General features: G+C 42.0%; 1 protein-coding gene across 1 annotated transcript in view; it reads left to right on the top strand.

Moving 5' to 3' along the window:
* The first annotated feature begins 992 nt into the window (after nucleotides 1-992).
* Nucleotides 993-27,445, top strand: part of TRPC6 (transient receptor potential cation channel subfamily C member 6) — a 107,049-nt gene continuing 80,596 nt past the window's right edge. Inside the window, exon 1 of the mRNA XM_047693647.1 lies at nucleotides 993-1,620. Coding sequence (XP_047549603.1) covers nucleotides 1,451-1,620 — 170 coding nt within the window. The 5' untranslated portion in view covers nucleotides 993-1,450. The remainder of the gene's footprint in view (nucleotides 1,621-27,445) is intronic.

Below are 27,445 nucleotides of genomic sequence, written 5' to 3'. Positions count from 1 at the left end.
GAAATAGTCCTCAGTTACTATCACATCAGTGTTCTTTTCATTGTGCCTTTGTGTCTGATACTTTCCCTTTGCTTGTTTAATCTGTCTCCCTTTCCTCCATGAAAGCCCTGTGAAGGCAGACAGGGCCCTTATCAGGCTAATTTGCCTCTGAATCCCAAAATGGTGCTTGGTACACAGTTGGCATTGATTAAATATTTGTTGAATAAACGAATCAGTGGATTCCTAATTGACTACTTCTTAAACTACTAGAGATAATGATTCATCTTTTCTGAGAAGTTTTAAGTTCTCACATCTGTGAAGATTAAATCAGAATTTAAGACGAAATCTTAAAATTAAAAACAGTTTAGAAATGTAGGAAACATCTGGCAGAGAAGTAATTTCAGCATTTGCCGTGATGGAAGGAAAGGTTTTCTCTGAAGTAAGCAGGTTGCCGGCCCCTTTATCACATCATCAGAAAATGCCTGCCTGTTTTTGTTGGTTTGCTGGGGAACTGGGAACATCTGGTGTTGGGAACACAGAACGTTGCTCATTTTAAAGAGTTACAATAACTTAAGGGGTTGGAAATGGAAGAGAAAATGCCCAAAGTAAAAGAAGACAGTCTGGAGAAAGAGTCTCTTGTCCTTTAAAACAAACACAAACAAAAACAAAAGAAGTTTATTTGGTTCTTAAGAATCTTAAAGGAACCTTCCTAGAAAGTTTTCAATTTGTAGAATTTGCAAATAAGCAGACTTAGGAGGGGAGAAAAAAGGAGAGAGGAGGGAAGGAGGCAGGGAGGCAAGGAAGGAGGAGGGGGACGGGAAGGAAGGATCAAAGAATCAAAGAAAAGAAAGAAAGAAGGAAGGAAAAAGTAAGGAAAGAAAAGAGGAAAAAGAAAAGGGAAAAGCAAAGAAAGGAAAGAAGGAAGGAGCGCGCGCGTGTGGCTCCGCCTAGTTCTGGGTTATCCCGGCCCCGAAAGTGCTGGCGGCCAGACCGGCTGACTTCTGGAGGCCGGTTCAGATCCCTTTAAAGGAGGGGACCCCCAGCTGGACGCGGGGAGAGGCCGGTGGGAGCGAGGCGGGAGCCTCGGGGGACGCGGCATCTCCTCCGCCGGGTGCCCGGCTCTGAGCTCGCCCGCGCCACTGCGCCCGCCGCCCCGCCCGAGCTCGCTCCGCCCCGGAGCCCCGGCCCCCTCCCCGCGGGGTCCCCTCGCCGGACGCGCTCAAGCCAGGTCCCCCGGTGGCCCCTGAGTGGTGACTTCTCCCCCGGCCGGCCGAGGAGCCGCTCGCAGAGCTCGGAACCGCGGACGTCCGCGACCCCCGCGCCAACGTGGTGCCGGGCGCAAGGGTCTCCCGGCGGTCAGTCCGACGCGGGGCGCGCGCCCCTGCGCGCGGGGTCTCTGCGCACCCGCCCGCCCGGCTCGCCGACGTGCCTTCCGCGAGAGCCGGTCCTCCGCCGGCCGGGCGCTCGCGCCATGAACCAGAGCCCGGTGTTCGCGCCCCGCAGGGGCGGCTCTCCCCGGCGGGCGGCCGGGGCCGGCGCGCGGCGCAACGAGAGCCAGGACTACCTGCTCTTGGACTCGGAGCCTGGAGACGACGGCTGCCCTCAGCCCCCGCGGCCGGCCTACGGCTACTACCCCTGCCTGTGAGTGCGGGCGCCGCGGGCGGGGGGGGGGGCGCCGGCGGGGCCGCGCGCGTCCGGACACGCGTGTCCCTCCCCGGGCCGTGCGAGCCTGGCCTGGGCCCCGAACGAGCGGAGGGGCGCGCGCGTCGAGGTTTTGTTGCTGGTGAGAGCACCCGGGTATGTTGCCCGGTAGAGCGTGTCCTCAGGGTACTGACCCCTTCAAGGATGGGGAGGTGTTGGTCTCCAGCCCCAGCGGCTGTCCATCCGCTCAGATCCCTTGTCGCTGCGCCATGGGCACTGGCACGGGCTGGGCTGCGAGACTCGAGGTCTGGGGGAGAGAGTGCCGCCCGGCTCAGGGTCCCCGGCGCTGCCTGGCGCGCTCCTCCGGGCCTGCCCCTGCCCTCGCGGGGCGCGTTCGGGCCCTCCGGCGGCCAGACCCCGCACAAGTTGGCGGGTGACAGTGGAGGGGCGACCTGGCCCGGCACACCTGGCCCCCAGGTCGCCGGGTTAGGTCGGGGACAGGGAAGCGCGGGAGGCTTTCTCACCCTGAGCGCCAGGCGCGTTCACCAGCGGCGCCCACAGGGTGCGGGAGACTTGCCAGCTGTGGAGGCGAGGGGGTCGAGGTCGTTTGCGGTAACTCGTAGCAAATACGGGATTTTATTTAAGAATCTGGAGGGGTTTTTTTGTTTGTTTGTTTGTTTGTTTTTTGCTGGGGGAGGTTCAGGGTTGGCAGGGGCCAGCAGAGGGTGGCATGAGGGGGAAGCCTTCCCTCCCCCACGCTCCGGGGAGCTAACAGGCAGCAGGCAGATAGCATTTCTGCCTCTTTACCACGTCCCTCGATTGGGTAGTGTGGGTCCCTGACGTTCTTCTCGCACGCGGTTTCCCGAGGAAAGCAGCTCTCAGCCCCAGTTCGGTGAGCAGCTCTCGCGTGTGTTGTGGGCGTGGGTGGGGGGAGCGCTCCCCTCCCCATTCCATCCCCCACTGCCAGGCTCCTGCAAACCCTTGGTCAGGTCTGCCCAGAGTCAAGACCTGGTGTGTTCGTTTCTTTTTTTTTTTTTTTTTTAATTTTATTTTTTATAAACATATATTTTTATCCCCAGGGGTACAGGTCTGCGAATCGCCAGGTTTACACACTTCACAGCACTCACCATAGCACATACCCTCCCCAATATCCATAACCCCACCCCCCCTCTCCCAACCCCCCTCCCCCCATCAACCCTCAGTTGGTGTGTTCGTTTCTCAGAAAGAGGTGAGCCCCAGGAAATGATGCATCTAATTTTTTCCCAAGATAGAAGAAAAAAGTTGGAACTGGTTCCACCCATCTATCTGCTGTACGTTTTGAAAGCATTTACTATTATTTTTTCTTCCTTTTTCAAAAATTAAGATCTATTTCACATACCATAGAGTTCACCCATTTACACTGTACAGATCAGTGGTTAATAAATCCACAAAGGTGTGAAAAAAAGTCACTATCTAATTCCATGACATTTTCATCATCCACAAAAGAAATCTCGCAGTTGACATTGAATTAGGAAATATTTCTATGTCTTACAGCACAGTGCTCAAACGTTAATGGGCAGATGAATTACACCCCCCCCCCCCGGGAATCTTGTTAAAATGCAGATTCTGATTCAGTAGGAATTAGGTACCACCCAAGATTCTGTGTATTTGACTACCTCTGAGATGATGCTAGTTAGTGCATGGGCCACACTCTGGGGAGCAAGGAGATACATGCCAAGAAAAACAGAGAGGAAGAAAAATAAATCAATCCTGGATATTCTGAATACTGCTATTTTCAAACATGCTCTGAGGGTATATGTTTAAAACATAAGTGAGGGGCACCTGGGTGGCTCAGTGGTTGAGCCTCTGCCTTCGTCTTGGGTCATGATCTCGGGGTCCTGGGATCGAGTCCCGCATCGGGCTTTCCCGTCCGCGGGGAGCCTGCTTCCTCCTCTCTCTCTCTCTCTGCTTGCCTCTCTGCCTGCTTGTGATCTCTCTTGGTCAAATAAATAAAATCTTTAAAAAAAAATAAGTGAATTTTTCGTATTGGCTTAGACTTGAGACCTACTAAGCCGGAGGTCCGGGTAGTTGGTCGTGTCACCTGTAGCTAATTAAGCAGCTTTTAAGAGCTATGTTGCTTTTTAACAATCAGGCTGTCCTGTAGAGAAAATTTTAATTTTTTTTTCACCTGATTGTACTATAATCATTTGTTACTGTGTTGAGAAAAATAATCTGATTTTTGACACTTGTGGTTGTAAATTAGGAGTGAGAGAGACTAAGAGAAGTAGTAATTCCAGATCGTCTCCCACGGCTTTCTTCAAATGTGACCCACTGCCTTATTGATGTAGCCCCTTAACATCACCTACTCTCCAGAGAATAAGCATTCTCCTCTCTCACTTGAGGAGTCAGAGCTTTTCAAATATGTAGACCAGAGCAGCAGAGAGTTTCTATTCTTAATGAACACCCCCTATCATGGCAAAGAAACGATCATTAATTACAGAGTGAGCCATATTCCAGACTGTTTGTTTTGTCTAAATCTGTTATTTCCAAAAGATTCTACGGTTACTTTTCATCACTGTGTACTCTGGTAAGGTTTTCTGTTTTTTCCAGCCGAATAATCAAGCAAGTACAAACTTTAGACCAGTCAACAGTGCAGCATTTCACACCTACGATGTAGGAGAGGAGTTAAGGGAAATCACTTCCTTCTGATAGAGAGTACAAAAAAGCCCTTCCTGACAGCCGGACTTGTGATGTAAACAGTGTCCTCTATGTCACCAGAGTGGGAGGTGTGTTACTGGTGAAAGTGGCAATCATTAGTGCACTGGAGATGAGGGCATCACCATTTTCTCAAGTCATTGAGATTTTTCCCTTAGAAGGGCTCAGATTATTGCAAGTTGCCATTTCTGTGGGATAAATTCTATGACTTTGGTAAAAAATTCTGTTTCATAGTTTCCTTATGTGGAAAGATTTTTGTGCCATATTATGTCATGGGGTTTTTACTACTGAAAATTAGGGCCAATCGTCTTGAGAGAAGTTGCACATTTTCAGGCTTTAATAGTGTTTAAGTGGTAACTTTTGAAATACTGTTCAGTGAAAAGAGATTCCCTTTCTCTCTCTTCCCTACTTTTAGTCAGAAATCAGTACTCTCTCTTTTGGTTAATTGGAAGTGGTGACTAGCAAAACAGGGTCTTAGTCCTTCCGGGGTCCCAGGAGACTTACTTCACTTCCAAGGTGAATTGCCTCTAGTCTGTTACTTCTGAACATGGGGAAGAATCCTGGGCATAAAAAATAACGTGAAAGGTTTCTAACTCCTCAAGATCTGACTGAAATATAGTTCCACTAACCTTCAGCTTGGAAAGGACTAATTGATTAAATGATTATGAATAATGAAACAGTAAAGTGTTGATAAAAGCTCTTGCAAAAAAAAAAAACAACCCTCTTGCAATGCAGTAGACTGAGATGATCTAAAAAATTTTTATGGTCACAAATACCTCATAACACTGGATAAAATGTTTAAAAGGATTTCAGAACATTAACTAATTTTGCAGTCAGTCAGTCAGTGAGAAAGGATTATGACCATGTGCCCGAAGTCAAGCGGTTAAAAGGGAGAGTATAGTCTGTGTTGAACTGAGTCGTAGCTGCCTTGCGGATTAAGCATCTGCATGAACGCGGAGGTTGGAGGCGAATGCCTGCATGGGACAGAGATGACGCTAAGGCCTTGCTTCCAGATGAGGGCTGGAGCTAGGACTGAGACAGGCCTGCCTCTTGCCTAAAACCAAGCCCTTTCCTTAATGAAGAGTTAGGCTGAAAAAATGCCACCAGCAATGTGTGAGAACAAGAAACCTGCTTAGTAAGAGAAAAAGAGATCTGCTAAGAATTGTATTCTTTGTGCCTGTGTCATGACAGTTTCTGTTTTTGCTTTTTTAAAAAAATTAACATATAATGTATTATTTGCTTCATGGGTACAGATCTGTGAATCATCAGTCTTACACATTTCACAGCACTTAGCACATATCACATACCCTCCACAATGTCCATCACCCAGCCACCCTGTCCTTCTCTCTCAGCCCCAGCAACCCTCAGTTTGTTTCCTGAGATTAAGAGTCTTGTATGGTTTGTCTCCCTCCTGGTCCCATCTTGCTTCATTTTTTCTCTCTGTCCCCCACGACCCCCCACCTGGCCTCTCAAATTCCTCATATCAGAGAGATCTTATGATACTCGTCTTTCTCTGATTGACTTATTTCGCTCAGCGTAATACCCTCTAGTTCCATCCACATCATCACAAATGGCAAGATTTCATTTCTTTTGATGGCTGCATAGTATTCCATTGTGTATATATACCATATCTTCTTTATCCATTGTTGATGGACATCTAGGTTCTTTCCATGGTTTGGCTCTTGTGGACATTGCTGCTATGAACATTCAGGTGCATGTGCCCCTTCGGATCACTACATTTGTATCTTTGGGTAAATACCCAGTAGTGCGATTGCTGGATCATAGGGTAGCTCTATTTCAACTTTTCGAGGAACCTCCATGCTGTTTTCCAGAGTGGCTGCACCAGCTGTCATCCCCACCAACAGTGTAGGAGGTTCCCCTTTCTCCGCATTGTTTTTTACACCACCTGCTGACCTAGAAATCTTCATGTCGAAAAATACCCCTGAGAACCCTTGAGGAGTAAAGCGCAAAGCTGTCCCCAGGCAGTGGTACCGATCATCTGGACTGCCCAGGGTTTTCAAGGAAACAGCAAGCCCACTGAAGAAATGCTCACTGTAATACGTGACCAGACGCACAAGGAAACGATCAGACATTCTCAACGGAGGAGAGTGGGCAGAGGATGTGATCCCTAGGGAGAATCAGCAGAAGACAAAACAGCAGTTTGTAAGCTAAAACACTGGACATAATGTAACAACATGAACGAGAATGTAAAATGGGCATGAATAAAGTGTTGACAACATATAGCAAGAAATTAAGCCTGAAGAAAATAAAAGACCAGTTGTTTAAAGACAGGCAGATAGAAAAATCTATAAATGAAAAATAAAATTTTGAAATACCTGAAGGGGAGGGTTAAAATGCAGATTAGCCATAGCATAATTGATGATAATACCCAGAATGCAGAGACATATATGAATGAAAATATGAACATCATTGAGTTATAGAACAAGAAGATAGCAGTCCCAGGAGAGAACACAAACAAGGGAGAGGCAACATTTGAACAGATCATGGGTAATGATTTTCCAGAAATGGTGAATTCTCATGTTGATCAAGTACATCAGTAGTTCAAAGCAGAAAACTAAAACCATGTGAACACGTCATGTTGAAATTGCAGAACATTAAAGGGGAGATATTTAAAATGAACCAATATACAAGTGACTTGGAGTAAGTTCTAAAATAAAGATCTATACTGTGGGGATGTACTGGCACTGTATCTTGGTACCTGCTCTACAATGTGTGGCTTGTAAGCACTGTGATATATATATATATATATATTTTACATAAAAGAAATTGTTAGTGTAATGTTTTATATGACTTTGGTGCTCCGTTGCTGGCAGGATCTCTTTATAATATGGACAAAAAGGGGTTTGTATGCAGCGACTTTGGTGCCGGAGAAAATGCTAGTATTCATGATGACCTTTGAAAAAATGGTATCTAGAACCACAAAGCAAAGGCCTAGACTTTGGTTAAGGGTCTGCAGGTTAGAAGCTGCTAGTAGGGGAAAAGCAAATGTAAAACTCACCTTCACATGTTGCTTCCCCCCAAGAGGCCCCATTTAAGGTGGGTTTGTGTGCTTGACAGAAGGTTTGTGTGCATGACAGAAACTACCCATTTTGTTTCCAAACCTCCCCTGGTTTGACGTATTCAACATCTGCTGATAACAAATTATCATGAGCACTTTTTTTAGGGGGTGATCTTTGCAGGTTGTGCAGTTACTGCCAGATGTGCTGAAAGGCCCACATTTATTCTGTAACAGAATGTTTATTTACCTCTAGAAGACATTGCGTTTTTTTCTAGACAGTTCTTCCTTGTGTTATAAGAAGTAACGTCATAAGGCAATTCATCCTCGCCTCCTACAGAGTAAATCATAAAAGGAAAACATTTTCTTGAGTCCGTCCTTGTTTTTCCCCCTCTTCCATGAAATATGCTAAATATAATTGGATCCAGTTGGATAAAATTACCATTTGTGATTGCTCTTTGTTTAGGAATCTTCTGGGACTTTCCGTGCAGGGAGAAGGGCTCATCTATACGCCCAATTTCAGTTAAACTTTGGTGTGTAAAATTGGTATGCTGTTCAAGGCTCTTAAGCCATTGGAATGGATTGAATCACATTTCTTACAGAACGTCTGCAGGAAGCTGACGGAAGTGAATGTTACAGATCCGCAAACAGCATATGTGATTGCAGCATAACTATTCTCCACCTAATTCGGGTCCCTCAGCCCGGACCAAGAGGAGAAGTGATGTTAACTAGAGCTATCCACAGTTTACTGCGAGTTTCTCGAAAATACTTCCATGTGTTTGGGGGACTGTTCGAAACTTGGAATACCTACCTTGTAGCAGGTCCTCCCCTGCCTGTCATTCCGATATAGTAGTTTGCTCTGTGGAGCGGCCACTGGGCTCTTGTAACGTCCATTTAATATGTGGCAGTGCTGGAATTAAGCCATGCTCCGGCTGGGATACGGTTACTAAGTTGCTGGGCCAGGGGGTGGCGCGCAGCCCCTACTCAGCATCCTGGGACCCTGGGGACGTGGTGGCACACGCTCTTGGAAAGCACACGCATCCTTTCTTCTGCCTTTTCACAGGGACTTGAGACGGCACAGGTGGGCTCCGATCTCCTGAAGCGAGGGGGCCGTCCTGTGCTCAATCTCTTTCCACTGACATCACCCTCTCTGAGGCCTGAGCGTCATATCCCACTTCTCCGTTCGCTCACTTATTAGTCTGTTGGTGCATTCATCTCGCTGGTCTCCGACCCTGGGCAGCAGTAATGGAAGCAGTGGCGGGTGTGCTACGGGCTTTAGCAGCCTCTGTGTGGGAGCCTCTTGTAAGGGCCTCGGAGGTAGTAGCCGACTCCGTCCTGACTCAACAGGCCCATGACGTGCGCACTTTTATAATCCCTATTTTACTGACAAGAACACAAAAATACCACAGCAGAGAGGTTAAGGGACTTGCCGAAGATGACATGCTTAGAAGCTGACCGAGAGAGGAAGGAAGACAGGAAGGAGGCGAAGACTCCGGTTAATGCTTATCCAGATAAACAGGGAAGCTGGGTTTTGAAAAACTGCCAGTCTTTGTCACCAAAGGAAAATCATGAATGTCCCAAACCTAGCTAATCTGTAGATGACTTACTAATTTTACCCAACGGCCCACAAGCTAAGGATGACTCCTCAGAGGTTACAAGAGAGGAAGCTTGCTTTTATTCCATTTCTGTCTGTCGTGGGGGTGAGGCTGCATCTGTGCAGTGATGCGTGGGGCGGGGGCAGGGGGACGCCGATGTCACAGCATGATCTGCATCGTTTTTAAAAGCATCGTACATGGCATTCCTCTGAAAGTATATATTGCCAGAAGCAATTGCAGTGTGGACAGCCACGTGAAGACTCACTGTCTCCTCAAGACAGGTTTCGTCTTTCAATTCCAGAAGCTCTGGCTTGTAGCACAAAACCCTTGCACAAAATTGGGAAGAGATCCCTTCGTGGGAATTCCCAACAGAAGCATCTTGGCAGTTATAGTAAGAAACAGAGTGACATGTTTCTAAAGTTCTTTTTGAAATTCTTTTAGGCAGATACACTGTAACAGATAAAACTAGTTTTTATTGTTACTATGTTAAGTTCTTTTGGACAAGAATTTTGCAGTGAGTAGGCTGGAGGGTGGTCAATGGCGGAGAGATGCTGACCCCGGGCATGGTGAGAATCCTGGGAGAATGTTTTTTTTTGCAGACACCTTTTCTTGGAAGGACATTCAGGGCCAGACACTGTATTCCATTTTGCAGAATGCATTCATTGCTTTCAACAAATACTTGTTTAAGCTCCTTTAATGTGCCAGGCATCATATGTGGGACCCATAGACACCATATTTCCTTGAATCTCGAGTTCTGTCAATTGTGTAGCCTGCCCTGATATTTTATACGTGTTCAAAACACAAGCAAAAAAACGCTTTTGATTAAACTATACTTTAGAGTTTTGTTTTCTATCTATTGAAACAGCTCTTTATACTTCATTAGATACAGATTTGGGTCATATGTCACTCTTATGCACATATAAAATAAGGAAATCTAAACAAAATAAATTTGGTTAAAGAATTCCCCAAGTTCAGGGGCGCCTGGGTGGCTCAGTGGGTTAAGCCTCTGCCTTCGGCTCAGGTCATGATCTCAGGGTCCTGGGATCGAGTCCTGCATCGGGCTCTCTGCTCAGCGGGGAGCCTGCTTCCTTCTCTCTCTGTCTGCCTCTCTGCCTCCTTGTGATCTCTGTCTGTCAAATAACTGAAGAAAATCTTAAGGAAAAAAAAAAAAAAGAATTCCCCAAGTTCCTTCATATCCAGAAAAGGGCTTTCTGAGTCACTTTTCAACACAGAATCTTCAGTGCCCATGTTTTCCCACACAGACTTGTCCTCAGTGCCAAAAAGAACAACGATGATCCAGCATTTCCTTGAAGAACTCAAAGAGCCTGTGGAGGAACAGAAGCCATGGGTGCGAGGCCGTTGACACGACTTTGCAATTACAGGAGCAAAACGGTTTTATTAACAGTTCCCGGTGTTCTGTGTGCTAGAGTTTGGGTCAGGTAGAGAGATGACGGGGCAGGAAAGATTACAAGGTCAAGGACATTCGTTCTGGTCTGTCCAGAATTTACAGGGTTTTAACTTTATTTTCTAGCTGGCGTTAAAACACGGACAGGACCGTGACCGTCTTTTGCTTTATTTGTGTTAGCGACCTTGATCCTCCCAGCAAACCCATGTGGTAGATTCTGGGATATCCATCTGTTAAGGAGGAAGCCGAGGTTTCAAAAATGTAAGGGAACTTCCCACTTTATGCCCGTCAAGCATGTGCACCAGGACTGGAGCTCACCGGTGCCGGGTTCTGTGAGCCCCCGTTCGTTCGCTTGCTCTGTCCTTCTTTCCGTGCTGGAAGGGCACCTCCCTGAGGACAGGGGCCAAGCCTGTGAACAGTTACGGGGGACTCCTGGGATGTTTGTTGAATGAATGAATGGCTGTTTCTTTCATGCAAAGTGATGTCAGTGGGTTGGCCTTACCTCCGATGTTCTCTCTCTGGGCCTCTCAGGGTGTTGCCTTTGCTGAGAAGGTACCATTTTTTGTGTCCGCTTTTTCGGAAACACTGCAATACTGGAGTTTTATGCTCTTACAGTTCAGGTCAGCTGATGAATTCTAAGAGCGTTGTGGCATATGCTTGAGCCCTAAAATAGTGGTTATTACATATTTTTAATAATCCTACAATCAAGAAAATATTGATATAAACTATTTCTTTTTTTTTTTTCATTGTGTTGATAAAACACCCAGGGGGATTTTTCTTTTTTGTTTTTCCTAAACTGGTGCAAGGAAGGGTACTTGAATTTTTATGCAAGTTAAATGGAAACAATTTTTAAAAAACTGAACTTCCCAAGACCAAAACACTTTATATTTAGGAAAGTCTTAAGTACTTGAATGAAATAATCCAGCTTAAAATCAAGAAAGTGAGAAAGGCATGGCTAAGTGAAAATGGTCTGCAATTTGTGTATTATTGATAACATATTGATAACTTTGTTTGGGCTAGGTCGTGCCGTGGACAGACCTTACAGTAGTCAGTCATCTAGTTGATTTTCATTACAATCTGTCTTCTAAAAATTGGATCAATTATTTTCAAATTGTTTTACAATCCCTCTTACACCCAGAGGGGCTGAGCAGTTATCTTCAGCCCCTTCTCTTGCAAGAGTCAGAGACGTGCTCACTGGAACATTACAGAGAGAGGTGCTTACTAAAGGAAGACTGTTGCACATTATGTGAGGTAAACACAGAGAATGTATTAGCAGCCTCTTGTCTGAACTCATGTAGCAGAGGGTGAGGACGTGGTCTGCAAACCTGGCTGTATCTCAGAATCCCCTGGATTGTTCTTTTAAAATATAGAGTCCCTGGAAGAGATTATGCTGAGTGAAATAAGTCAAGCAGAGAGAGTCAATTATCATATGGTTTCACTGATTTGTGGAGCATAACAACTAGCATGGAGGACAAGGGGAGATGGAGAGGAGAAGGGAGTTGAGGGAAATTGGAAGGGTAGGTGAACCATGAGAGACTATGGACTCTGAAAAACGATCTGAGAATTTTGAAGGGGTGGGGGGTGGGAGGTTGGGGGCACCAGGTGGTGGGTATTGTAGAGGGCACAGATTGCATGGAGCACTGGGTGTGGTGCAAAAATAATGAATACTGTTATGCTGAAAAAATAAAAAATTAAAAAAAAAATAAATAAAATATAGAGTCCCTAAGGACGATGAAAGTCCCACTAAATCAGAGTTACTAGGAGGATTGCCCAGGAATAACATAAAAAAATTCCCCAGAATTTTGTAATTCTATTGTTTCAGGTACTTTAGATTCTCTCTGGAAAGCAGAGGTAGAACTAAACCTAAAATCAAGAAAACCGTTGCTGCATATTAATCCAAGAACAAAGCTACGAGATTTAAACATTCATTTTTCTACCTGGGATCCAATGAGCAGATATTATCAGAGATAAGTTGGGAAATATTATATTTTAAATCAGTTAAGTCCTCCTCAAATGCTACTATATACCAGGTTCTATTGATATATTTGAAGAGAATAAATAATGTGTCTGTATGTCATGCTTGATACAGTCTCAGGAAAGTAATGTAGTATTTTGTGAGAAAGTATATGAGAAAAATGACCTTTCTAGTTTATTTCTTAAAATATGATGCAGTAGTTTTATATTTAAACTAGAGAACAAAAGAATTTTATTTCTATCTTAATATTGACCTTCTTCCTGATTTGGATTATCCATAATTTCAGAAAATATGAAGTAAATTTGTTCTTCTTCAGATCACCCAAGACTTTACGGGATAAAATTTCCCAAAGGGTGAACATTTTCTTATTAAATAAGCTTACTATCCCTTAGCTGGATTTCTTTTTTGGAACATTATGAGGTTTTGAAAAAGTTTTTTGAAATTCTGCCTCCAACAGTGTAGTACAGTAGATTATCTTGGTATTCATCCGATGACAAAATGACGAGATTCTGCATAAAACTGTGTATTTCTGTGCTCGCACACAACGAGGAGAGTAAGACCCAGACTTTGTCTTTGCACACACGTGGGGCCATGCAAGGGAGCAGCATGGCACAGCGAGTTCTCTTGAAAGGCAGTTTCAGGAAACCGCCTTGGACTTGAGACTGCTCAGTTCAAACAGGTCCCCTAGGTTCTCTACAAATGGGTGGTCCTGGACGTGAGTGTGTATTTATCTAATTCACCTTATACAAGAAAACAGCTGTCATGAGGTGGAGTCAGCAGAAACCACAGATGAGGTAGGACTCGCTCAAGGAATTCGTATAAGGGTTAATGATAAGAACATACAATGACTGTAGGAATTATGCCAAGAAATAAAGTTGGAATCCTGATGTGAACAAGCAAAAGAAACTGTCCGAGACGAGCGGGCATCGTGAAAATACGACCAAGCAGTACAGTGTTCATAAGTTAGTTGTTGAGATGAATAGATCAGTACATGAGAGAGACGCTGCTAGTCCTGGGAAAAATCCCCAAATTCCACATTCAATGTATGGTTTCTACTGAATGTGCGTTGTTCTCACACTGTCGTAATGTCCAAAAAGTGTCAGTGGAACCATCCTGGAGTCAGGGACAGTCTGTCCTCGCCTGGAAACTTCCCTGGGAGGGTGTCTGAGGGAGCAAAGAAGTGAGAGCGAGCACACGGATACCTTTGGAGTAGCCTAAAGTACCGACTCCTGTAATGGTCATTCTAGTCGTGGGTGTAAGCAAAGGCCAGAGCTAAAATACTCAGCGATATCCTGTAAGCGGGGAGGGGGTTACCAGATGGAAATTCTGAAGTGATGTTGCTTGGGGAGGGTGATGCTTTAACTGTATGTCGCACATTTTCAAAGGTAGCCTGTGTGAGAATGCACAAGATGGAAACAGAGTCCAGAACTCCACCACCCAGCGGAGGGAAAATAAAGGGAAAGAGGAAAATAAACACTGGGAAGAAAGCAAGCAGGGAAAAAGAAGCAAGATAAATTCAAAGCAAAAAGTGGGATATATATATATATAGGTATCTCGTCTATATATGTCAGTTAAGATAATAAATTTAACTGACAGAATTCACCAAGGGGGGCGGGGAGCAGATTTATAGAATAGATTTTTCTTAATCTGGCTGTTTTTCATTTAACTACAAGACATATTTAAAACATAAGGACATGGAAAACCTGAACATCAAGAGAGGAAAGAAGATGTATTGGGCAAACACAAAGAGAAATATGGGTAGGTATGGTAAACCAAAGGAGAAAAATGGTTTAAAGGAAAAGCCATTAGTAGGGAGACAGGAGCCCTACAAGATTATAGAGTGTATAATTCATCTTGCAACTATAAAAGTTAAAAACCTGCATTCCTACAATGAAGTAGCTTTAGAAATAAAAGCAAATATTGAAGGAACTGTAAAGGCCATATTGAAAACCTAGCCTCATAGTAGGAATCTCAATTTTTTGTTAGGTTGAATAAAAAATTATAAATAAGAACACTTGATAGTTAAATTATCCAGCATAATTTATTAGACATATGTAGAATCTGACTATTTAAAGAGTGTTCACTTTTTTCCAAGCATGTGTGAAACATTGAATTTTGTTGAGTTTTGCTGTATCACCTAGCACACAAATTTTACTAAAGGAATATGTATTTCCTAGAAAAACTACCTGATCACAACACGATGGAATTAGATAGGTCTCCTGAGGCCAGAGAAACAAAAGCAAAAGTGAACTATTAGGACTTCACCAAAATAAAAAGCTTCTGCACAGGAAAGAAAGCCACCAACACAGCTGAAAGACAATGTACAGAATAGGAGAAGAATTTTGCAAATGATGTAACCAATAAAGGGTTAGTATCCAAGATGTGGAAATAACTTACAACTCAAAACCAAAAAACCAAATAATCCAGTTAAAAAATGGCAGAAGACATGAACAGACATTTCCCAAAGAAGACCTACAGATGGCCAACAGTCACATGAAAAGATGTTCATCCTTTCTGATGGAGGCATAATGCTTCCATCAGAAAGGATGAATACCCAACTTTTGTAGCAACATGGACGGGACTGGAAGAGATTATGCTGAGTGAAATAAGTCAAGCAGAGAGAGTCAATTATCATATGGTTTCACTGATTTGTGGAGCATAACAAATAGCATGGAGGACAAGGGGAGATGGAAAGGAGAAGGGAGTTGAGGGAAATTGGAAGGGGAGGTGAACCATGAGAGACTATGGACTCTGAAAAACGATCTGAGAATTTTGAAGGGGTGGGGGGTGGGAGGTTGGGGGCACCAGGTGGTGGGTATTGTAGAGGGCACGGATTGCATGGAGCACTGGGTGTGGTGCATAAACAATGAATACTGTTATGCTGAAAATAAATAAAAAAAGAAAGTGGTAGAGAAAAATAATACAGATTAAATTAAAAAAAAAGAAAAGATGTTCAGCGTCACTCATTATATGTGAAATGCAAATCCAAACCGTAAGACGCCACCTCAGCTGCCAACATGGCTAAAATCATCAACAACGCAGGAAACAGCAAGTGCTGGTGAGGATGTTCATACAGCAAAAATAAATAGTTTTCAGAAATTTAAAAATGATGCATTTATATATACATCTCATGGATAAGGAAGAAATCATAAGAGAAATTTTAAAATACTTAAAAATGAATTACAATGAAAATATTACATATGCCCCAAATTTGAAAATTTAAGACACAGTGGCCAATTTTTAGAATAATAGAATATATGAAAACTGACTCTTGAAGATATAGAAGTCCTAAATAGTTCTATATTGAATAAAGGAATTGAATCAGTACTTTAAAAATGTTCTCATAAAGAAAAGACATACTCAAGAGTTTTTAAAGTAAGTTTTAATAAATTTCTTTTTTTCCTTTTAAATTTTAATTTCAATGCCAGTCAGTTAACAGTGTTATATTACTTTCAGGTGTACCCTATAGTGATTCAACACTTCCATACACCACCTAGTGCTCGTCACAGGTGCCCTCCTTCAACCCCATCATCTGCTTCCCCATCCTTTACCCACGTCCCCTCTGGTGACCAGCAGTGTGTTCTCTAGGTTCAAGAGTCTGTTTCTTGGTTTGTCTCTCTGTTTTGTTTTTTTTTTTTCTTTTCCCAATTTGCTTCTTTGTTTTGTTTCTTAAATTCCACATTAGTGAAATCATATCATATTTGTCTTTCTCTGACTGATTTCACTTGGCATTATATTCTGTAGATCCATCCATGTTGCAAATGGCAAGATTTGATTCTTTTTACTGGCTGAGTAATTTTCCATTGCATGTGTATGCCACTTCTTCCTCCATTCATCAGTTGATGGACACTTGGGCTGCTTCCATATCTTGATTGTTATAAATAACGCTGCTATAAATATTGGGGTGCATGTATCCCTCTGAAGTAGTGTTCCTGTATTCTTTGGGTAAATATCCAGTAGTGCAATTGCTGGATCAGAGGGTAGTTCTGTTTTTAACTTTTTGAGGAAGCTCCACATTGTTTTCTGCAGTGGAGGCACCAGTTTTCTTTCCCACCAACAGTGCAAGAGGGTTCCCCTTTCTCCACACTCTTGCTCACACTTGTGGTTGCTCATGTTGTTGACTTTAGCCATTCTGGCAGTTGTGAGGAATCTCATTGTAGTTTTGATTTGCATCTCCCTGATGATCAGTGATGTCGAGCATCTTCTCATGTGCCTGTTGGCCATCTGGATGTCTTCTTTGGAGAAATACCTGTTCATGTCTTCTTCCATTTTCTGAAGTTGGATTGTGTGGTTTTTGGGTGTTGAGTTTTCTAAGTTCTTTATATATTTTGGATACCAACATTTTACAGGCTGTGTCATTTGCAAATATCTTTTCTTATTCTGTAGGCTGCCTTATAATTTTGTTCAATGTTTCCTTTGTTGTGCAGAAGCTTTTTATTTTGCTGTTGTCCCAATAGTTTATTTTTCATTTTGTTTTCCTTGCCTCAGGAGACATATTTAGAAAAAAGTTACTATGGCCAACGTTAAAGAGGTTAGTGCTTGTGTTTTCTTCTTGGATTTTTATAGTTTCATGTTTCATATTTAGGTCTTTAATCCATTTTGAATTTTATTCTGTGTATCATATAAGAAAGTGGTCCCGTTTCATTCTTTTGCATGTGGATGTTCTGTTTTCCCAACACAATTTGTTGGAGAGACTGTCTTTTCCATTCGTTCTTCTTTCCTGCTTTTTTGAAGATTAGTTGACCATATAGTTGTGGTTTTATTTTTGGGTTTTCTATTCCATTCTATTGATCTGTGTATCTCTTTTTGTGCCAGTACCATACTGTTTTGGTTTCTACATCTTTGTGATGTAACTTGAAGTCTGGTGTTGTGATACCTCCAGCTATGTTTTTCTTTTTCAAGGTTGCTTTGGCTGATCATAGTCTTTTGGGGTTTCTTGTTTCCTTACAAATTGTAGAATTGTTTGTTCTAGTTCTGTGAAAACTGCCTTGGCATTTTGATAAGGATTACATTAAATGTCTAGATTGCTTTGGGTACTATAGACATTTTAACAATATTTGTTCTTCCAATCCATGAGCATGGATTCTTTGTGTCATCTTCAATTTCTTCCATCAGTGTTTTATAGTTTTCAGATTACAGGTCCTTCACCTCTTTGGTTAGGTTTATTCCTAGGTATCTTATTCTTTTTAGTGCAACTGTAAATGGGGTTGTTTTCTTAATTTCTCCTTTTGCTCCTTCTTTATTGGTGTATAGAAATACAAGAGATTTCTGTGCACTGATTTTGTATCCTGTGACTTTACTGAATTCATTTATCAGTTCTAGCAGATTTTTGGTGGAGTCTTTAGGGTTTTCTATGGATAGAACCATGTCTTCTGTAAATAGTGAAATTTTGACTTCTTCCTTACTGATCTGGGATGTCTTTGATTTTTTTTTTTTAATTGTCTGATTGCTGTGGCTAGGACTTCCAGAACTCTGTTGAGTAAGAGTGGTGAGAGAGGACATCTCTGTCTTATTCCTTGCCTTTGGGGAAGAGCTCTCAGTTTTTGACCATTAAGGATGATGTCAGCAGTGTTTTTTTCATAGATGGCCCTTTATAGTGCTGAGATATGTTACCTCTAAACCTACTTTATTGAGAATTTTATCATGAATGGATGTTGTATTTTGTCAAATTCTTTTTCTGAAAAGAAATGATTTTATGATTCTTATCCTTTGTCTTATTGATATGATGTATCACATTGATTGATTTGTGAATACTGAACCACACTTGCATCCCAGGAATAAATCCCCCTTGATCATGGTGAATGATGTTTTTAATGTATTGTTTAATTTAGTTTGCTGTTATTTTGTTGAGAGTTTTTGCATCTATGTTCAGCAGGGATATTGGCCTGTAGTTCTCTTTTTTAGTGGGGTCTTTGTTTTGGTATCAGTGTAATGCTTGCCTTATAAAATGCATTTGGAAGTTTTCCTTCCTTTTCTATGTTTTGGAATCATTTGAGAAGAATAGGTATTAACTCTTCTTTAAATACTTAGTAAAGGTTACCTGTGAAAACATTTGGCCCTGGACTTTTGTTTATTGGGAGTTTTTTCGATTACTGAATCAATTTCTTTGATAATTATTAGTCTGTTCAAATTTTCTCTTTCTTCCTGTTTCAGTTTTGTTAGTTTATACGTTTGTAGGAATTTATCCATTTCTGCCAGGTTGTCCAATTTTTGGCATATAGTTTTTTATAATATTCTCTTATAATTATTTGGATTTCTGTGGTGTTGATTCTTATCTTTCCTCTCTCCTTTGTGATTATATTTATTTGAATCCTTTCTCTTTTTTCTTGATGGGACTAGCTAGAGGATTATCAATTTTATTGATTTTTTTGAAGAACCAGCTCCTGGTTTCATTGATTTGTTCTTTTTTTTTTTTTAAGTTTCTATATCATTTATTCTGCCCTCATTTTCATTTTATCTCTCCTTCTGCTGGCTTTACTTGTTGTTCTTTTTTCTAGCTCCTTTTGGTATAAGTTTAGGTTGTTTCTTTGAGATTTTTCTTGTTTCTTAAATTAGATTTTTATTGCTATAAACTTCCCTCCTGGAACTGCTTTTGTTGTACCTCAAAGGTTTTAGACTGTCATTTTTGATTTTCATTTGTTCCCATGTAATATTTTAATTTCTTCCTTCATTTCCTTGCCAACCCTTTCATTGTTCAGTAGCATGTTATTTAATCTCCATGTGTTTGTGGTCTTTCCAGATTTTTTTTCTTGTGGTTGACTTCCAGTTTCATATTGTTGTAGTCAGAAAAGATGCATGCTATGACTTTAATCTTCTTTATTGAAGCTTGTTGTGAGCTAATATGTGATCTATTCTGGAAAGTGTTCCATGTGAAAAAGAATGTGTATTTTGCTCTTTTAGGGTGGAATGTTGTGAACATATCTGTTAAATCAATCTCTTCAGTGTGTCTTTCAAAGCCATTGTTTTCTTGTTGATTTTCTGTTTAGATGATCTGTCCATTGCTATAAGGGAGGGTATCAAGGTCTCTTACTTTTATTGTATTATTATCAATTAGTTCCTTTTTGTTTATTAACTGTTTTATGTATTTGAGTGTTCCTATGTTGGGTGTATAAATCTTTATAATCATTATATATTCTTGATGGATTATCCTCTTTATTATCATGTAATGTACATCTTTATATCTTGTGACAGTCTTTGTTTTAAAGTCTATTTTGTCCAATGTAAGTATTGCTGTTCTGGCTTTCTCCTGACTTCCATTTCCATGATAGTTGTTTCTCCATCCCCTCACTTTCCATCTGCAGGTGTGTTTAGGTCTGAAATGAGTCTCTTGCTCGCAGCACATAGATGGGTCTTGTTTTTTTTTATCCATCCTGCCACCCTATGTCTTTTGATTGGAGAATTTAGTACATCTACATTCAAAGTAATGATTGAAGATATGTATTGTCATTTTATTATTTGTTTTGCAATTGTTTCTGGAGATTTTCTCTGATCCTTTCTTGTCTTTCTCTCTTTTCTTTCATGGCTTGCTGATTTTCTTTAGTGATAAATTTGGATTTCTTTCTCTTGTTTATTGCACATTTACTAGTGGGTTTTGATGTATGGTTACTATTAAGTTTGTATAGAACATGTTCCTCCTATAGCGGTGTGTATTAAGTTGATGGTGACTTATGTTTGAACCCATTTTTTACTCCTCCCTTCCCCACATTTCAGGTGTATGTTGTTATATATCACATCATTTCATTTTGGGAGTCTCTTGACTGATTTCTTAGAGACAGGTTCACTTTTACTGCTTTTGTACTTCCTAACTTTATACTTTCACTTTTGGTTTTTCCACTCCAAGAGTCCTCTTTAGTATTTCTTTCAGGGCTGGCTAATGATCATGAACCCCTTTAGTTTTTGTTTGTCTGAGAACCTCTTTATCTTTTCTTCTGTTCTGAATGCTAGCCTTCCTGTATGGAGTATTCTTGGTTGCAGACTTTTCCCTTTTATCAGGTAGAATATATCATGCCTTTTCCTTCTGTCTGGAAATTTTCTGCTGAGAAAATCTGCTGATAGCATTATCGGTTTTCCCTTATAAGTTACTGTCTTCCTTTATCTTGCTGCTTTTAATTTTTTTTTTAATCACTGTATTTTGCCAATTTATTTTTTTATTGAATTTTATTTTTTTAAAGGATTTTATTTATTTATTTGACAGAGAGAGACACAGCAAGACAGGGAACACAAGTGGGGAGGGGGGAAGAGGGAGAAGCAGGCCTCCCGCTGAGCAGGCAGCCTGACAAGGGGCTTGATCCCAGGACCCCAGGATCATGACTGGAGTTAAAGGCAGCCACTTTATGACTGAGCCACCCAGGTGCCCCTGTATTTTGCTAATTTAATCAAAATATATCTTGGTGTGGGTCTACTTTTGTTGATTTTGATGGGAGTTCTTTGTGCCTCCTGCATCTGGACATCTGTTTCCTTCCACAGATTAGGGAAGTTTTCAGCTATTATTTATTCAAATAATTTTCTGCCCCCTTTCTCTCTTCTTCTTCTGGGACACCTGTAATATGAATCTTATTACATTTGATGGAATCACTGAGTTCCCAAGTCTATTCTAATTTTGTGTAATTGTTTTTTCTTTCTTTTGCTCAGCTTGATTACTTTCTATTACTCTGTCTTCTCGGTCATTAATTTGTTCCTCTGCTTCTTCCAGCCTGATGTTCATTTTGTCATACATATTTCTCATTTCATTTACTGAGGTCTTCGTCTCTGCTGTGTTATTCCTTATCTCTGTGTTAAGGGTCTCACTCATGCCTTTTACTCTTTTCTCAAGTCCAGAGAGTAACCTTATGATTATTACTTTAAATTCTCTATCAGTCATATTATTCATATCTGTTTCACTCAGATCTCTGGCTGTGACCTGTCCTGTTCTTTCATTTGGGACAAACTTCTGTGTTTCCTCTGTGAAGATTGGCAAGTTGATTTTGAGGTTCATTAGCACTATGCTCTAACCAGCTGAGCTATTTGGCCAACCTTGATCCTGGGATTTACACAGATGTGCAGACAACCAAATTATAGTCTGTGCACTTGTGAAGACGAATCATCTGGAGGGACATGCCTTACCAAATATAAGAATATATTATAACATTATAAAATTAAGCCAGTGTGATATTGCTGTATAGAATAATTGAATCAAATTTATAAGAAAGAGGTGTCTGGGCAAATCAATGAGAAAAAAAATTTTCTTATTAAATGGTGTTAAGGAAATTTTATATCCACACATGCAAAAAACTCAGATATTGGATCTGTACCTCAAATCCTACACAAAGATCTGCTCCAGATGAATTTTAAGGGGCAAAGCATGTATAGTTTCTTTAAAACTTTTAATGACTTTGGAGTAGGAAAGGATTCTTATGATACACACATATACACACACAAATCACAATGCATAAATTATAAAATTGATTACTTCATAAAAAATAAGAAACTCTGTTTCTCAGAACATATCATAACAAGAAAGGGAAGACAGAGTACAGACTGGAAAAAGATGCTGACCACTTATAAAATACTGACAATGTATAAGTTCCCTAAAAGATGGGCAAAAATACAGGACTTTCTCACAACACCAGAAACACAAATGAGGAATAATCATTCTCAGTCTTTTCAGTAATCTGGAAAATACCAAAATAGTCACAAAGAGGTATCATTTGACATCTGCTAATTTGGCCAAAACATAAATGAGCTCGGTCCTATTGAGCATCTAGCATGATGTTGACCAACGAAACTCTATCCCCACTGGTGGGGGTATGTATCACAGGTGTATAGTCTGGTTAGAAAACAACTGGGTAAAACTTGGTAAAGGTGATGATGAGAATACCTTAAAACCTGACAGTTTTACTTCTAAGACAGTGGTCTCAATGATAGTCATGTTGGTTTCTCTAAAAGAACGTTAAGAAATGTACGCCACCATGCGTCTTTAAGGTACCATCTGAAATTTTTCATCGTAGCGTTAGAAAGTTGCAAAGGACGTAATTGCCAATCCATAGTGAAAATTAACATTTGTAAATAGGATGGATCATCCCCTTTAAAACTGTATTTCATTAAATCTAAACGCTAGCAATGTGAGATTCATCACCATTAATTTAAAAATTCACAAGCTCATGGGGCGCCTGGGTGGCTCAGTGGGTTAAGCCTCTGCCTTCAGCTCATGTCATGATGCCAGGGTCCTGGGATCGAGCCCTGCATCGGGCTCTCTGCTCAAGCAGGGAGCCTGCTTCCCCTCCTCTCTCTCTGCCTGCCTCTCTGCCTACTTGTGATCTCTGTCTGTCAAATAAATAAATAAAATATTTTTTAAAAATTTACAAGCTCTTTTTTAACATACTTTCTTCCTTTCACTAGAAATCATGTTTTCAAATACCTGTCGTGTCGCATGTATATTTCCTTGAAGCTTTTTATTGATGACCTTATGAAAGTTTTCTGAAGCAAGAGAAAAACCTATATAAAATTTTAAAATTAAAAATTTCTTCTGAGTTATCATTATAGTTACTAATCACACCAGGTGAACCGTAGAGCATTTCCTACGTGCTAGGTACAATTGTAATTACTGTACATGTATTAACTCATTTCACGTTCACAGTGTTCTTCAGCAGAACTTGTCCTTGTCCGCAGTTTACAATGAGGAGTTTAAAGCACAGGGAGATTCAATCACTTTCTCAAGTTTTCACAGCTAGTAGTGTGTTCAGGATTGGATCCTAGATATTGTGGCTCCAGATTTCAGATTTTTTTTTTAAATTTTTTATTTTTTTAAGATTTTTTTTTTAATTTATTTGCCAGATAGAGAGAGAGAGAGAACACGCACAAGCAGGCAGAGAGGCAGGCAGAGGCAGCGAGGGAAGCAGGCTCCCCACTGAGCAAGGAGCCCAATGCGGGACTCGATCCCAGGACCCTGGGATCACGACCTGAGCCGAAGGCAGCTGCCTAACAAACTGAGCCACCCAGGCGTCCCTCAGATTTTTTTTTTTTAATCAAAACCTCACACACTGCTCAGTAATACTTTGGTTTTTTCTTTACTAATGATCAGAAATGTATCCCTTAAAAAGGTGGATGGGGAAACTTTGCGGGCCCTGGTGGAAGGAGGCTTCATTTGAACTCTGGGACATTTGTTTAATGTTGAAGGCAGCACTGGCTGTGTGCGGGCTCTCTTCCCTCTGCGAAGAAGGAAGGACGCTGAAACGGAGGCGGGAGGGTAGAATCAGCATGACTGTTGGACTGCCGGACTGCGATGTGTTCTAAGGGAAGTCTAGGGGAAGTTTTAGGAAGGAGCATATGGATATGGACAATTTGAAAATAGGTTTTAGTAAAACTCTTCCTGTCTTTGTGCCTGTGGCAAAGTTGTCGAGGGCTCCAAGGGTGTGGGTGGGGCCTGCAGCCTGACTTCCCCGAGCATGAGCCCATGACCCCCAGGGAGTGTCCTAGACATCCAGGACGACTGCCTCAGAAACCTCGAGGGTAGCGTCCGGCTGTGCGTGCACGTGTGTGTGTGTGTGTGTGTAAATGCACAGCCTGACTTCGGACCATCACTTTTGTGCTGTAAGTTCTCCACCGTTCTCAGATGCTCCTTTGCTCTGTCATTACTATATTTCACCAAATTGAAGACATCACCATCATAAGATAAAATCTAATTTTAAAGATTATAAAATGCAAAAAAATGGAGTAGTTTTCGATTGAACAGACATGGTCTCGGCTTGCCTACGAGATTGGTCCTCCTAGGAGCGGGCTCCTGGCTTCCTCCCTGTGTGCCTCTGGCCCTCAGCATGGCTGTGTTGAGCTGTCAAGCAGGTGCATACTGAGGGCGCGGCAGCACTGGCCTGCGTTGTCTGTTGTGTGTTCTCTGCGCTCATTCTTTTCCCCTCTTCTCTGCCTGGACAGAGATTCGTCCTGAGGAAACAGTAGCTGTGCAGTAAACATTTGTGGATCCTTGCCTGGTTTTAAAAGGAGAGGTCAGCTGGGACCAGAAATGGGAGAACTTGGTGGTGACCCTGGCTGTGGACTAAGGGAACTGGGCCCTGCTTCTGCTCTTGGACCAAGAGCAAGGGGAAAGAGTGTCCTTTGCTGTGAGCAAGAGGGGTTAGGGAGAACAGAGCAGGAAATAGCGTCTGGCGGAAAAGTACGCATCTCTCTGTTACCTGAAATTACGGTGTTTGTTCACTGGCCTTTCCCCCTTGTATCCCTGCTAGCGTGTAATCTCAGCAAAGGGGTGGGCTTGGAGTCACTTTCCACTCTATTCCTAGAGGCTACAATAGCACCTGTCTCATAGCAGACAATCAATAAACATGTTTTGATAAAGGACTGAATAAGTGTGTTGCCCGAGTTTACCAATGCCTGAGAGGAGTGTTTTTGTTTTTGTTTTTGTTTTTTAAGATTTTATTTATTTATTTGGCAGAGACAGAGATCACAAGTAGGCAGAGCAGCAGAGAGAGAGGAAGGGAAGCAGACTCCCCGCTGAGCAGGGAGCCGATGCGGGGCTTGATCCCAGGACCCTGAGATCATGACCTGAGCTGAAGGCAGAGGCTTTTAACCCACTGAGCCCCCCAGGCGCCCCTCGAGAGGAGTTTTTGTGTGTGGAAAAATTATTTACAATGACTCATGTTTTAATTTTATTTACTTACATTGGGTTGCAAAATGTAAATCCTAGTGTTTCTTAAGCTTTTGTTTAAAACTTATTTTTATTGAGTAATAATTGACATTATATTAGTTTCAACTAATACATAATGATTCAATATATGTGTATATTAAAAAATGATCACCACAGTCATTCTACTTAACATCCAGGGCCACAGATCATTACAAATTTTCTTTCTGAGAACATTTAAGATCTACTCTCAGTAAAAAGAAAAAAAAAAGAAATCTACTCTCCTCACAGCTCTCCGATCTACAGCAGTGTTACTGGCTGCAGTCACCTTGCTGTACGTCACATGCCCAGGACTTACGTGTTTTGTAACAGCACGCTGGCACTTTTCACCACCTGCACTCATCTTCCCCACCCCCCACCTCTGGCAACCACTAATCTGTTCTCTGTATCTATGAGTTTGGGTATTTTTTTTTTTTTGAAGATTCCGTTTATAAGTATAGCAACCTGTAACCTGTGTTTCACAAGCTCTCCAGGTGATTCTTTTCTAATATGTGCTAAAATTTGAGAGCCACCACCCACGAGAAATTCTAACCATCATGTCCCTGGATATATATAGAGGAATGTTCAAAGCATCATTGTTTCTAATGTCAAATAATTATGCAACAGTCCTAAGAAAACACCGTAGGCTCTCTGCAGGTGTGGGCAGGTCAGAAAACAAATTAACAGCAGAGGATATTAGCATAGCTTGAACCACTTAATTTCCTCCACATTAGATTTCTGTGGGAGGCAGGGAGCAAGTTCTCTGGATTCCTGCCGTGTGCGCATGCATTTCCATGGCTCCATGCAGCGAATATACAACTCGTGTCCTTCTTCATGAATGTGCAACGAGAACATGGAACCAAGAGGGAAAATACTTACCATGAAGCTAGCGGGACCATTCCTTGGCAAAAGGAAGTAAAGGCAGATCTGCGCTCACCTATCTCTGCCCTGTCCACACTCGCCTCCTCATGCTGTGCTCTGCTCACTCCGTTTTGCCGGAACCCCTGGTCTCTCCAGGTGTCCTGCCTTCTGTTTCCTCATCCCTCCAGCTTCATTTCTGGAATTCTCATCCTGACCATCCTCACCCCATTCATATTTGACTTTGCGGCTTCATTCATTCAGCAAATTGTGGTGAGCACATATTATGCAGTAAACCGTGTACAGGGAATAAGAAATAAAAATGGTGAACAACCCTGGTGTCCTTGGTTTGTGGAGTCGAGATTGTCGTCATGGAGACCGACAATAAACAGCTTTAAATTCTGAGATGTGGGGCGCCTGGGGGGCTCAGTGGGTTAACCTCTGCCTTCGGCTCAGGTCATGATCTCAGGGTCCTGGGATCGAGCCCTGCATCGGGCTCTCTGCTCAGCGGGGAGCCTGCTTCCCTTCCTCTCTCTGCTGCTCCTTCTGCTTGTGATCTCTGTCAAATAAATAAATCTAAAAAAAATCTGAGATATTTCTTACTTAAAATCTACTCACCCCTTAAATCTCCTTAAAATTAATTTTCCTGACACACCAGCCGCACGCCGGCCAGGAGGCACATGGGACAAACAGACACCTGAACACTACAGGATCCTCAGCTCTTGATACAGCAGCTGGTCCCGAGGAAACCCTTGCTCAGTATTCCACGCGTGCCTGTCTCATTCCATCCCCCGGGGTCGCTGTTGTTACCACCATCATCATCATCACCAACTTCACCATCACCACCATCACCGTCATCACCATCAGGTTTTTAAAAAACTCTTAAAAGATTTATTTACTTTAGAGACAGAGAGTGAGAGAGCAGGAAAGGGTGGAAGGGCAGAGGGAGAGGATCTCAGGCAGACCCACCCCTGAGCGCAGAACCTGATGCGGGGCTCGATCTCATGACCTGAGCCGAAACCAAGAGTCGGCTGCTTAACCAACAGCCACCAGGAGTCCCTCCGCTGATCGGTTTCTAAAGAGCGCCGTGCGGTAGAGCTTCCCGCAGTGGCAGAGGTGCTCTGTGTCTGCCTGTCCAGTCCGGAGCCCCTGGCATCCAGCTCTTGAGATAACCTGGTGCAACTGAGGAACCGACTTTTTAGCTTTATTTGCTTGTAGTTAATTTGAATTAAAAGTTAAATTGCTACTTGTGGCTAGAGGCTACCATATTGATCAATGCTGGTCCAACCTTTTATATGTTTAGTTTCCCAGATTCCTCGCAGAGGAAGTGTTAATAAGGAGATAAAATTATGTGCTGGGCACTATCCTGAGCATTTTGCACATATTAACTCATTTAAACTTCATTATAACCCTGAGGTGGGGTTTAACAGACATCCTTGCAGTTTAAGATGACACTTTTATTTTATTTTTTTAAGAAGATATTTTTAAAATAAAATTCTCTCCTAATGAGGTCTTGAGCCCTGCCGCATGATGGGAGACTCAGCAGAACCTGTACGATCTTACTTGGAATTGACATTCTCTATTTAATTTTTTTCGCTTATTTTTAAGTTTTCTTTTTCTTTCAGTGGAAAGG

This window comes from Lutra lutra, chromosome 10 (assembly GCF_902655055.1).
Source record: "Lutra lutra chromosome 10, mLutLut1.2, whole genome shotgun sequence".
Classification (NCBI taxonomy): Eukaryota; Metazoa; Chordata; class Mammalia; order Carnivora; family Mustelidae; genus Lutra; species Lutra lutra.
Note: the sequence above shows the minus strand (reverse complement) of the source record. Positions and strands in the feature narration are given on the sequence as shown.